Genomic DNA, 14394 nt, shown 5'->3' with positions numbered 1-14394 from the left:
GTACTTGTTTAAACCTTTTCTGAACCTTCCTCGTGCGCTATATGGGCAGCCACTTCCAGATTAGGCCTGAAGCCAGGCAAGATTTCTTGGCATTTCAAATTTCTTTACTGAAAGAGTGGTTAAACATTGGAGCAGGCTGCCCAGGGAAGTGGTTGAGTCCCCATCCCTGGAGGTATTTAAAAGACGTGTAGATGAGGCGCTTAGGGACATGGTTTAGTGGGCATGGTGGTGTTGGGTCGATGGTTGGACTCGATGATCTTAGAGGTCTTTTCCAACCTCAGTGATTCTATGATTCTATGATTCTAAGATCCTTACGTAGATCCAGCCTGAAACTGGTCTGTAACTGTTTTACAACAGGGAGAAAACAGAAATACTTCCCAATTTCAGACAGACATTGTTGCGGCTGCTTTTTGTTAATCAAAAACTGGGCTAATACAGTGATAAAGTAAGGGGCTCATGTAAAGTTGAATACAGAACGGTGCAAATGGAGACAGGGAGTCTGTTATGATTTACTCATCAAATACTGAAAATAATATGAAAAGAGAGAGATGGCATAGAAGTAGTTACTGATTATGTAGCGAGTGAAAAGCTGCATCAAAAAGAGAGTTTAGAGGGTCAGTTTCTATTTTTACAAATTAAAAAAAAAACCTTCCAAAGATTTCTGGAATCGGGTTTTGTACTTTGTGTCTGATTTATTATTTTTTTCCATAACAGTCAATGTGGTCCAAGCTGGGTAATTCTGAACGTTATCATGCAAAGAGGAAGGACAGGGACAATTTCCCCACTTAAGCCACTTTATTGGCATAATTGCAAGACAAAAATAAACTGCTCACTGCTTCCTACACCTCTTCCCCTCATGCCAGCTTCTGTCTGCAACTTTTTACTTTCAGCTCATTAACAGAAAGTAATTTTATTGTCACATTTGGCTGGCAGCTGGAATTCTCCAAATGAGGTAAGCAGGGCTGCGATGCGTGCTCTCGTCCCTCAGCAAAAACCTTGTAACATACGGTGCTGTTATGTCTCCAAGCTTTATTTGAAGAGGAAAACAGGCATCTGGGATGGGTTCATTTGTAACGCTGTGGTTGCTGGATTAATATGAAGAGACAGATGAAGGCAGACACTTTAATTACTTCACCCTAACTTTTTATTACAACATCAAGTAAAATGGTGAGTTACAGAGGATAATGGGTGTGAAACATCTGGGATGAAGTCACACACAAGCTCACGGTTTGTTATCTGCCAATGGGGTTTTAAATATTGATAATTTCTGTACATGCATCTTTGTGTTATTTCTGATTTTCTTGATAAATCATTTCAGGATTACTTTCTTTTAAGCTGTGAGGTAGCTACTAAGACTGAGACCCCGCTTTTTTCTTCTGGAATTTTCTGAACTGGGACTGTATCGCCACGGCCGCCCGCTCTGTCTCTGGCGCGTCCATGTCTATGTCAAATTCCTCTTGAACCTTCTTCTGCCCATCTGCTCAAAGAAAACAAAACAAAACATCAACAGTTTTTTCAAACAGCGATAATCACTGGACAGCACAGGTGAAAAACCCTGCCCCTCCCCCCTCACAGCTGTGACAATGGGGAGCATATTCAGAAAAAAATCCTGGGACCAGTTTCAGCAAACACAGCTGGCCAAATCCCCCACCCCCTCCCAACAGCAGAGTCTGTGACAGGCCGAGGGTAGCTAGGCACCGAGGAGTGACATCCAAAAGCTGCTCGGCAGTCACCTTGCACATCTGAGCAAGCCCTCTCCTGCCCGGGGAGCTAACAGCGAGGGGCAGAGGGACCCTCCTGTGCCACCCTGGCAGGTAGAAGTTACCCATATCCCCGCGTTTACTCTAAAACAAAGGCACCTTAAAATATTTTAAAGTAGGGATTAAGACTGTTCCCATCACACCTCCTGCATTAGAGGAAAAGATAATACTTCCTAAGGCAAATTTCCATCCTTTTCACTTGTTTCCTGCCTCATGCCTTTCAACACGTACCGCTCCTCCCCTTCGAATCATTTATGTTCAATCTCTCTGCCACTGTGCTGCTTCCCTCACTCCTCTCCAGGCTCTGTTGTTGCCTTTCAGCCTCAATCCTTGGCTCTTTGCCTTCCTTTATTCCCAGTCCTCAGCTTTTGGTTCAACTGCATTCGGCCTCCACGTGAACGACCCAGCTGACTTCGCTGAATTTTGCTTCATCCACCTACGTGTTAGAAGTTCAGCCCTGGGAAAACTGCTGCCCTCATTGCAAAGATAACCCTAATCTGCCTGGACTAACAAAGTGAGAACACACATTCACTCCACTAACCTCGGCATACCACTGAGTTTCTCTTCTCTATAAACTTGTTTGTTAAACTCACTTATATAATTGTAGTATCCCAGTTCTGCAGTGAGCGTCATGCCAGGAGTCTGCAGACAGCTCTACTTAAAACAGCTGTGGGAATTCACCCATTTTGAACCACTTTGCTTTTCATTCTTGAGATTAATACCTCCAGGATGCTCATCCCCAAGTACTGTTAATGCAAATCAAGGGAAACACTTTCAATGTATTATCCAACTGCCGGGTCCTGCACTTTGGCCACAACAATCCCACGCAACGCTACAGGCTTGGGGAAGAGTGGCTGGAAAGCTGCCTGTCAGAAAAGGACCTGGGGGTGCTGGTCAACAGCCGGCTGAATATGAGCCAGCAGTGTGCCCAGGCGGCCAAGAAGGCCAATGGCATCCTGGCCTGTATCAGAAATAGTGTGGCCAGCAGGAGTAGGGATGTGATCGTGCCCCTGTACTCGGCCCTGGTGAGGCCGCACCTCGAATACTGTGTTCAGTTTTGGGCCCCTCACTACAAGAAGGACGTTGAGGTGCTGGGGCATGTCCAGAGAAGGGCAACGAGGCTGGTGAGGGGTCTGGAGAACAAGTCTTATGAGGAGTGGCTGAGGGAACTGGGGTTGTTTAGCCTGGAGAAGAGGAGGCTCAGGGGAGACCTCATCGCTCTCTACAACTACCTGAAAGGAGGTTGTAGCAAGGTGGGTGTCGGTCTCTTCTCCCAAGTAACTAGTGATAGGAGGAGAGGAAACAGCCTCAAGTTGCACCAGGGGAGGTTTAGATTGGACGTGAGGAAAAATTTCTTCACCGAAAGGGCTGTCAAGCATTGGAACAGGCTGCCCAGGGAAGTGGTTGAGTCCCCATCCCTGGAGGTATTTAAAAGACGTGTAGATGAGGTGCTTAGGGACATGGTTTAGTGGGCATGGTGGGTTGACGGTTGGACTCGATGATCTTAGAGGTCTTTTCCAGCTGTAATGATTCTATAATTAAAACGAAAAGAAACTTACTCCTCACTCTCTCTCTCCCCTTCCCACTAGAAAACAGGGATACTGTTTCATGATTTTAGCATGAGTCTTGCAGTATTTCTTGCCTTTACTTCTTGTTCTTATTCAGAACTCAATTTTTGTGTCCATTTTCCATAATGAGAATCCACTCTAAACTGGGCAAATATTTAAAGGGAAGGTTTGGGCATATTCCATACTGATTTTATTTTAACTACAATAACCAGATGAATGCAGCTATGTTAACATAAAAGAAATGTTCGCTTAATATTTTGTTTTACTTAGAAGAACATTTTCGAAGAAAGATGAAAATGTAAGGAGAAAGAGAAAGTCTGGAGAGGAAGAATAGCTTGAGAGCTTACCAAAACTTTGATTATACAGTATAAGGAAAAGTTAGGTTATCAAAATGAAGATTTTATGGAAGAAAATTAATCATACTAACATTATGCCACACTTCCACAGCATTAAATCCAAGAACCTGCACTGTTTGTGTAACTATTCAAGCAACACAACCACCTTAAGTACAGAAATACAATTATGGCCTTATTTTTCATGGGAAAAGGGAGGTGAAGGTCGGAAGTGACTTCCTTATGCTCACAAGCTGTTGACACAGCCAAGGAGAAAACTGAACTCTCCCATTAAAGCCATGTTATATACTGAAACTCAGAGTGGCTCGTTAAAGAACCAGAAATATCTCTACCAGTTCCTAAACTAATAACTATAACACAACAACGCTTTGTGAAAATTGTCCTATTGCCAGATACCATCTCCTCCACATTGCTGTGTACACAGCAGAAAAACGGGGATTATTTTTTTAATCAAATTTCAACAGGAATTAGCATTTTCACAATAAGTACCATTTTGTTGGTATTTTGGAAGGTTGGTTTTGATTTGGTATTTATGGGTTAAAGGGAACTAAGACAAGAAATCACAACATTTTATATGGAAACAAACCAAAAAAAGGACTTTAAATCATCCTGTAAAAGACTAAGAATTTTCAGTCAGAACATGTAAATACAGACTTTTCATTTGAAATTTTTGAGTGAAAAAAAATCAACAGCCTGATCAGCTAGCTCTAACAGTAACCACTTTGTGATATCAGTAATAAGAAAATAAAAACTGTTTTACTTGTCCATATGTCAGAATCTCTCCTCTATTAATAGGGTCCTATTAACTTATTCTAAAGAGAAGAGTATCACTTCTGGAGAAATACTCTTATTTCTTATGGAGAACTATTTTATCAAAATGTTTATACTAGTAATGTAATAAGCATTTAATCAGCTTTGAAATTGATGAGATTAATGTCTTCTCATTGCTTGATGATTTTCAATTTTGTTGTAACATTCTGAGTTTTAGGTTCCTCCCTAGCCACTCACTAGACACAGCTGTCAGTCTTAACAGTAGAAAACAAAAGTGGAGTTTATGCATCAAGTTTAGCTTTTCAGTATCTAAATTACTGTCCCTTGGAAATGTCAATAGGGAAAGCTAGATAGATGGATGAGTGGACACAATTGGTTTCATAACTCTTGATGAAATCTGGCTTGTACAACTCATTTCCTATTACAGCCAAGTCTTAGCAGTATGTTAACTTGCAGTAGTGACTCAGCAATCTTACGTTAAGATTTTATAGACTTAAGAAAACCCAGCATTTAGTATAATTTTTCTCCAGAATTTCCAGGACAGTTAATCTTTGCTTGATATGAATCACCATCACTGCCTTAAAATCAATTGTACTACAATAATTTACCATACCTGAAGATCTACAATAACTTACCATATCTTAAGATCTGACTTCCTTTTATTTTTTGACCCATTCTTGTTGAAATCAAAACCAAAATTCCTTATGAACTTTTTCTGTATTTCTCTTTTTCCCATCACTAAGGAGAAACGGTAGGATGAGAAGTTTTCAGTCATGATATAGACTTGTAGATTAAGAAATTAGAAGTGTTCAAAAGGGCCAAGACATTTATATGGGTAATGAAGAAATTCCTTGTTAGCTTACAGATGGTATGGAAATATATAAAGATTACACATATATGCATAATGTACATTATAACACAACATGTATATCATCTACATATAATGTAGATGACATACCTGTGTTTTCCTTCTCCCTATGCCCATCTTTCTCTTTCTCTTTCTATATACATGTATGGTATATCCGCATTTGAATATATAGAGAATATATATGAATATATAGAGAAATACACAGACATATTTGCTTAAAGAGTTTTAAGTAAGTCCTGTGTTAAACTCAAAAGAGCTGTATGGGGTATTTCCTAAATTTGGGGAGTGGATTTTCTTGGAGTTCTCCCCAAAACATTTTCTATTGATGACTGTCACAACAAAGATACTTTAACAGATGGATTGTCAATCTGGAGAGAGAATTAAGTGGCGTGCCTTCTTTGGCTTTGTCTATGCTAAGGGAAAAAGATTTTACCTTTTACCTTGAGTTGGCTTTACTAAAAGTAGCCTAATGATTTAAAATATATCACACCCTGCTAACTACACTGGTTTTGTTTTACTGGATAGTTAGAGTTAAGAGCATGAGTTCCAACCCCCCATGGCAGGGGGGTTGGAACTAGATGATCTTTAAGGTCCCTTCCAACCCACGCCATTCTATGATTCTATGATTCTATCAATTAAGAATTGACCCACTTAATTACAGTGAAAACCCAGCCTGTGCTCGGGACCTGCACAGACTAGAGATGACCTCACTGCACCAATACGAGTGACTGAAAGCCTTTTTGCACCCTTCCTACTATATATGCACCACGCTAGCTTTTACCTGTCAGTAGTTGTTCATATATCTCAAACATCCAGGCTATTAAGTTTGAATGCTCAAATTATGAAATTTATGCAGAGAACTGAAAGCCAGCCCATAGAAATATCCCTCTTTCATTCATTGTCTCCCACTCCTAGCTTTCCTTTCACAAGGGATCACTAGCTTGGAAGCGATCCGAAAACCCAGGAAATTTTCACTCTCAGCAGGCCAGAGCATAGATAAGCACTTGTACAGGCTTTACTCTTGGACTTGCTTTTTTCATTCCTACCGGTGGGGGCCAACCATTCTGTCTGATAATAAGCCACCTTTTTCTAAGCTACCTTTATGTAGCAATAAAGTTAGATCTGGATTCCCTCCCCATCCTCAGTCACACACACACACTTCTGTTGATATCTACACTTTCTAGACTATGTGCAGATTTCTTCCACAGCAATATCTGAGGATCCCTGGACTACCACAGGCCCACATGAGGAAACTAGGAGGAACAAGACTGTTGTCAGTAGACTTCAATTCACAAGCTACTTGTGATTTTGAGAGATTCACAATTACAAAAAGGGTTCATAAGCACTGGACTGCACTTTCCGCCTTCTGAAGGGATTTGGTTTCATTAGCACCATAACAAATAAAACCCCTAACCTTTCTCACTACACTCAGCTATTTCAAGGCTTTCTCTGAAAGATTTCTTCATACTTAGTCCAAATTCCCTCTCCTAGATAGTGACTCCCGCTCTTCTTCTGAACATGCCATGACAAGCCGGGGGAGTCAGTACATGTCCCTGCTGGGTTCTGATCACCGCCAACAGGGGAGGTGAACAGAACAATCCCACACCAACAGTCATGGGTTGGCCATAACAAAAGTCTAGTATCTGATGAATTTTTCAAAATCATGCGGTTAATGTGGACTCTGGCCATGTGTCAATTCAGGCAAATCTGAGTTGTGGTGGAACAAACTCCTTGGAGCACAACATCAACTGCTTGATGAGTCCCACAATCATCAGGAGCACCCCATGCCCCAGCAACAGTCTGGTACTACAGACTACTTTGCAGGACTAAAGACTGAGACAACTTGCAGGGTGCAGATTCTACTTCAGTATATGCAAGAGTCATCCCAGCAGGAGAGTCTGAAACAGCATCTAATTAGCTGTTTTCCAAATCGAACATCCTGAAAGCTCATTTCGCATCGTTGCAATTGAAAAAGATCTATTTATTCCCTTTCCAGATGAAACATTAGAATGCTGTCTCCATAATCTGCTCCAGTGCCTCATAATCCATTGCAAACACTGGATGGATAATGAAGCTGCCTGTAACAAGGAAAACAATCAAATCTTACACACAAATCTACCCAGCAAACTCTCAAGAAATGTGGTGCAAGTGTAATTATTCACAAATATGCCTTCAGCTATTTCTTTCATTTACTTTTCAACTATAAAGTGAATTGTGACAACACTGGAAAAAGAAAACACTGCTTACTCCATATGGGCCAAAAGCCTAAAGCAGTCTTTGGTGACCTTTGAACACAGGCTAAACAGACTAGTCTTTCCTAAAAGTGTTCATGGAAGGGCAAAAGCTGGTGTGATGGACTTGGGGGAAAAGAGGACTCACTCTTTATTCTCAGAATTTCTCCATCCTCCAGATGAAATAGAGATTACTTGTCACCTTCTGGAAAAACATTTCAGCATGAAAAATTGCACGAACTGTTGCCTCTAACTAGCATTTCACGTCTTAAGTGCTACCCTCCGCCCCTGCTCACCCAGCCCACATCCAACAGGAATTACGGGACTATACTGAAGATGGAATATACTCATAAAAATACTGCATTTTTCAGGCGCTAAACTGCAGCATTTGGAAAAAGACTAAATGAAGTGTGGGACAGAATCATAGTGCCCCATAACACGCCAGAAGCGGTATTTTGCCTCAGGCAGGATCATTACCTCCCACTGCTCAAAAGATCATTCAAACTGTGACAATCTTTATGCTACTCCAATCCCAAGCTATTACACCAGTCTGTCCAATGAGGCAGAACAGTCCCTAATGAAAGAGGACCAAAATGGGCAGGAATCTCACGGATGTTGACATTCATGTGGAGCATTATCTTTATATTTATGGGATGGGAAGAGTCATTTTATCTGACTAGACTCCACAAAGCAACCAGCCAGCTAGAGAAAACATATGGGTGCTTAGGTGTACGGAGGCCAGATTTAACTCCTTACAAGTACCAGTTTTGAAGGCCAAGAGTTGATGTGACCATTCTTCCCCCTCTGTAGTCAACTGAGGGGTGAGGAAGTGAAAGACAGGGTCTCGTCTTCTTCTAAGGGAGTCAATCTAGCCTTTTCCTTCTGTGCAAGATGAGGAAAAATAACACCATAACATGGCTGAAGAAAGGAGACAATCTACTTCTCAACAATAAAAACTCTCCAGTCAGTTGCCAGGGCCACACTACCCAGCAGGCTGGCTCTGAGCCTTTGTTTTAGTCACCCTGCTGCTCCCCAGCAGACTCTCACTACACAAGGCAGCTGAAAAGATGGCAATGTTGGGGGCGTGGACGTTGCCCAAGCCCAAGAGAAGAAAGGAAGGTAGTATAGCATGCATAAGAGAGAGCTTCAATCTGACCTTGCCTCCTTTTATTTATTTCCTAGCCTTTTCTTTTGCTGAATGAAATGCCAAGTAGAGGCCCCTCTGAGATCATCAGCTCAGCAACTACACTTTGTTGCTCTCTGTGGTATCAGGAACAATCATCTCCCAGAGCCTTGAGCATTGCACTGGTTTTGCAACCTCACTAGCTCAGTGTATACCGCATGCAGCTGTGGTCTGGGGAGACAGGCTGCTGTGAGGACTTTGCCTCAGCACCCCTCCAGTGATGGGATGATCCAGAGAGGATTATTTATATGAGGAGCCTGTTATAGCACAGTGGGCTGATGAAAGCTCATTAGCACAGTAGCTACACATTTTGAGGGATAGACTCCATGATACTGCTGGTGTGATGCAATATTCCCATTGTCTAGAACGACCTTACTGCATCGGGGTATTATTAGCCTTTCTGTTAGCTCTGTCTGCCTCCTGAGCTAGTGTCTAGGCACAAACCTCTCAGAGATGACTTTTTTCACGTGCATGTTTCTTATGTCACAACACAAAACTCTGAAATTTTGGTCTAACTTTCCTAGATTGATGCAGTAATGTAAGACATTGGTTCTTGTGATATTACTGGCTAATCTCCAGTTTGGTGGTCATTTGCAAAAGACCTGGGAGCCTTGTAATTACTTGCTTTACCAACACACCAGCATAATGCTAATGCAGTATCAGGCCTCCGTGAAATTACCTCAGTGTGACAGTCTTGTGGCCCCATGACCTCCTCAGCCACAAGAGGCACAATCCTTTCAGTCCTCTGAGCAGCGACCATGGGACTATGCAAGACAGAAATTTTATCTTCTTCCCCTTCCTATCCCTATATGCGCAATGGGGTATCACCATCTGACTGTTATATAGATAATCCAACTCAAATGTTCAGCTACTTCATTTTTAAGGACAGAAAGTTTCTCTCATTAGCTTAGGAATAACACAATAATTTTTCTTCCTACTGATTAAAAATGCTGCAGGGTGACATACTCATTTTGTGCCAAGGACTACATCACTACATTTGTTCTTGTTTCTTCACTCCACAATGAACTCAGACATTCAAGGGCTACCTTCCAAAGTCAAGGGCTGCCTGTTCTGTTTGAGTGTCAGTAGGTAGGCACTCGACAGTGGGGGAGGTTACGGGTTTATACAGGGGTGTTCATTGTCCACGGTCAGTTATTTGAAGGTGGTAGGCGCTGGAGAAGTGTAACATCCAAACAGCAATCATCTCTGAAACTGAAGAGCAAACCCTGGAGTCAGCAGTCTCCTGTGACTTCAAAAGCACAGTGTGAAGGGAAATAAAGGTTATCATTTGTGATCAGATTAAATGTAACAGCTATTTTTATCTGAACCACACCAACTGGCCCCTTAATATCACTCAAAGCAAGCCAGAAAAGAATGAAAATCTTTCAATTCAACTGTAAATTACAATTTGGTATAAAGAAGATGACCTCATTAGGCAACCAGAATCCTTTCTTCTTCAAATTGACCTTTCCTTTTGTAATGCAGTGTTGTTATCTTGAATTTGAAAAATTAGTTTTGCTGTAGAAAATAGTGGTTGTTCCTTTATGATTTTAAAAATGTTATTTCAGCATGAGGCTTTTGAAGTGTCTGATTAATCTTTTTTTCCCTAGTTGTAATAATGTTGGAGAGCAGCAACACTATTTCTGACATAAGATAAATGAAGTAGCACAAAATTATGCATATTAGGGTAACATAATGAAACAGAAAGGAATAGTAATAAAATTCAGTTTACAAAAAATGTATTTTCAACTAATTCATAGCCAATTCATACAGATGAATTGATTTTGCTCAACAGTTAATACAGAGACAAATATTGTTTTTCTTTAAATGCTAATATTATTTAAGCAATCATTCCTCACCTTCAAAATAATTAGTGTATCACTTACAGACTTTTAAAATGGCTTACAAATGCATAACTGATGCATAGATAGGTACGTAAGTATAAATGGGGATCTACAAGGTATTCTGGGCATGAAACCAGAGGCCATAATTCACATCCACATGTGGAGACCAAACTTTGTGGAAGTTTAACTAGGAAAATAACAAATTAAAATGGCCATCTTAGCTGTATAATCTCATCTCTTACTAGCTAAAGCTGCATCTGAGGAGTGCTAGACTGACTGGTAAATGCAATGGAAGCTTCTGGGAGCCAAAACGAAGTGGTGCTGGGGATCAAGGGCTAGCACAGTCAGGCCCCTCTGTCACTGCAGAACGATGCCCCACCAGCAAGGATAACACACTTAGCCCTAAGTCCTCTCCTCCAGGAGAAAGTGCCATGATCCTCCCCACAAATTCAGTCCAAAGTTATGGGAGTCTCTTTCTGCAGCTGCATGCATGTGATCCCCAATGTCCCAGCCAAGTTTTAAACGGGAATTGTTATGATGCGTTTCTAATTTCCTGTGCAATTTCCAGTTTTCACTTCCTCAGTAAACACTGTGCCTTTAAACAGCTTTGCTGTTCGACTGTGGAAAGAGCTGCATTTCAGCAGTGTGTGAAGCAAGCCGCCTTCTTGCCTTGCTAGTCAACTGCTTGATTAACATATGATCAGTTACTTTCCTATTATGGTAGCATTCAGGCACTCCAAGTCATAGCTGGGAACCCTAATGTGGTTACAAATGCAGAACAATAAATTCCCCCCCCTCCGCCACCCCTCAGTACTATGACCTTTGCAAAAGTGTCTTCAGCAATAAAGTTTAGAATAACAGCAGGAGAACTTCCTCAAGGCTACCTACTAGGCTATGGCTACACCAGCACACTACCCAAGGCACGGTATGGCTCAGGCACCACCCACAGCTTCTCTAGAGCATGTAATACTCGATGCAGCCACTGGCATGGCTGGGGCTGTTCCTGCCTGGCTACCGTGCCCGCATAGCATGGCCAGGACCCTATCTTGCAGGCAAGGTGGATGAGAACACCCTGGGTTTTTGAGGGAAAGAGAGTTTAGCCCTATTGATGCAAGCCATGCTGCACCACTTTGCATCAAAGTCAGAGAAAAGGCTTTAGCCCATTTTATTTTCTAATAGAGATGTAGCCTCCAGCACTACAAAACACTTTGTAGCTCTAGACTGCTAGGGAACTGACTCAACATGAGCTTGGCGCTTGCTATTAATTTATGTGATGACCAACAGTACCTGAGAGCCCTTGCAAGGAAAATGCAAGAGAGGGATGGTCATCTTCCAACGTGATACTCCCTCCCTTGTGTTGCATAATGGCCTTGCTTTCCAGGAATGCCCCCCACACACACACCTTTACAGTTTATAAGAGTAGCTAGGGAATAAGCCCAGAGAAATGACAGTGATCACAATATGCCACACAGAAGTAGCAGAAAAGGGGTCTCAAATTCATGCGCTGCCAAAGTGAGATGAGCTGGGGAAGATGGCATAGGTTACAGAGGAAAACCTGTCAATCAGAAAAAGGAGGGGAGTCAATCAAAAGAACCGTAGTATGGAGTCAGAAGGTGTTTCTCTTCACACACAAAATGAAGAGCGAAATTTTGCCCTGCTCATCTTCAAAGCGGAAAGTAAGGGCAGTTTCTAGGCGTCATTGTATACCGGCAGATCTCTGTTAGCAACTAATAAGAGAGCTATTTTAAGTTTTCACAGCAACTTTAATAAAAACCGTTACATGAGAGCTTGGAAAGTCACAGTGAGAAGATATTCTGCTCTTGTAAAATCCATCACCAGGTTTTAATTACAAAGTATTTAACCACACATTCAGCAGTGGGCAGTGTAAGGTATAGGAACTGAGCTTTGCCATTCAACATTACACTCTAAAGCAAAGGAGTCATATCAGTATCTTCTGTGCCTTATCACATGGTATCAAAAAACATCTTGTAAATGAGATTATCTGTAAGAAGCATTTACTTTACTGCATAGATTAAATGCAAGAAACAAACAACTTAAATTATGTCCAAACACTGCAACTTTTATTTGCATGAACATGGGCACTATTCTGTGCTGGTAATAGGATCATTACTTTGGCACAACCCCACCATGAAAAAGCCACTGCTTTAATACAGGTAGGTACCATGTTTTTTTAACATCATGCATTACGTGCCAGCTTGGGGTGCTTGTAGAGGCAGTTGGGCCATTCTCAAAGTCTTGCAGATAGAAGTGGAGCTGCTAAGGTCAAAAATGCCCAAGGAAGCATCTGGAGTCCTTTGGAGACGGAACAAAATTGTCACGGGGTACCTGATCCCACCCACAGACTGAGTTGAACAATTGTGCTCTAAGAGATTCTTTTGAGAGTGTATTTGACAAAAGAAAGTTTGCCACCCCTCCATAAAACCAAACACATCCCATCAGTAGAGCCCCAGAGATTGATGGATATAAACCCTAGGCTTCTGGAGCAGCTCCAAGGTAGTTCAGTCACAATCCGAGGAAAGACCAGCATACGCTGATAGACATCAATTTACCATGAGACTTGGCCTGCCAGTAGATCTTACATGCTCCTACATAAATTGGCTTTGTAACTTCTGCTCCAGCGTCCACAAGTCTGGCCAGTAGTCTTACTGAATGTTCTGTATAGTGAAATTCTCTCATAAAACATACAGAATTTTAATGTCGCTGACTCTTGAAAGCAGTTACCCAGCTGTAATTTTCCACCATAAAGCAAAGAAATTCTGTTGCAGGAGGGTTCTAGGAAATTTCCACTGTTTTCTTTTGCTGGGGCTGTTATCCGAACAGAATCATTAATTTGAGTTTACCATGTCTCCACTGAACACAAAACGCCACATTATATGTTTATTTCCCCTGCAGGCTGGTTTGCTTAACTCTCTTAGGAAGAAAGGGGCACCCCAGGAGAATGCATGATAGCACTGAAATAGCAGTAAGGGGAGACAAATGAAGATCCTGTGGCAATATGGCTCTGAAAGAGGATGAGATGGAATTATATGCTGGAGGATGTTGTCAGTGTATTCCAGGCTGTCTTGCCGAACAGCCATTTGGAAAGCCACGTTACATGTTGTGCAGAAGCTCATTAGGCCAAACATATAAAAACTGGATTCTAGATAAATTGCTCTGTCCAATTCCTGAGAAAAATTCACCTAACCTAACTTAGAATAATAGAATCATAGACTCATTTGGGTTGGAAAAGATCTTTAAGATCATCAAGTCCAACTGTAAAAAAAAAAAAACAAACTTGCAGATGTTTACATGGGAGCTCATCAGCAGCTCACTTCAGAAAGAAACCAATGGAGAAAAACAGGCACTCCAAGGGTGCAATTCATCTGACCTACTTTAGACAGATGTTTTAGCGTAGCACGAATCCCACCCTTGAATCCCCTTCCTATATTGGCCAGTTCTCTATTAGCTATAAAGGGAACTCAGGGTGAGTAGTTCAGATGTAGATATTGATACTTAATCAAATGAGTAACATTCCCTGAGCCTGAGTGGTGCCTGAACTACACATTGTAAAATTTCATATAAACACACTTATCTGCTATTTCATGTGAAATTCTTTCTCATCAAATAAATTATTTAGCCCTTATGAAAGGTTCTACACTGAAACTGTAGCAGTTAAGAAATCTTATTTGCTTCAGGAAGGAAGAAAATAAAATAAATAGAGGCATACCTCCTCACACTACTCCATCTGTGTGCTTGCATCCTATTTCTAGCAAGGAGAGAACAGCTCACCTTCAATAGAGGGTCAAAACGAACATT

General features: G+C 41.5%; 1 protein-coding gene across 1 annotated transcript in view; it reads right to left on the bottom strand.

Annotated features, from left to right (window-relative positions):
- Nucleotides 1-1108: 1108 nt before the first annotated feature.
- Nucleotides 1109-14394, bottom strand: part of PCP4 (Purkinje cell protein 4) — a 54396-nt gene continuing 41110 nt past the window's right edge. Inside the window, exon 3 of the mRNA XM_076354227.1 lies at nt 1109-1477. Within this exon, the coding sequence (XP_076210342.1) occupies nt 1350-1477 (128 nt within the window). The 3' untranslated portion in view covers nt 1109-1349. The remainder of the gene's footprint in view (nt 1478-14394) is intronic.

This window comes from Aptenodytes patagonicus, chromosome 1, assembly GCF_965638725.1.
Source record: "Aptenodytes patagonicus chromosome 1, bAptPat1.pri.cur, whole genome shotgun sequence".
Lineage (NCBI taxonomy): Eukaryota > Metazoa > Chordata > Aves > Sphenisciformes > Spheniscidae > Aptenodytes > Aptenodytes patagonicus.
This window is presented reverse-complemented; position numbering and strand designations above follow the sequence as displayed.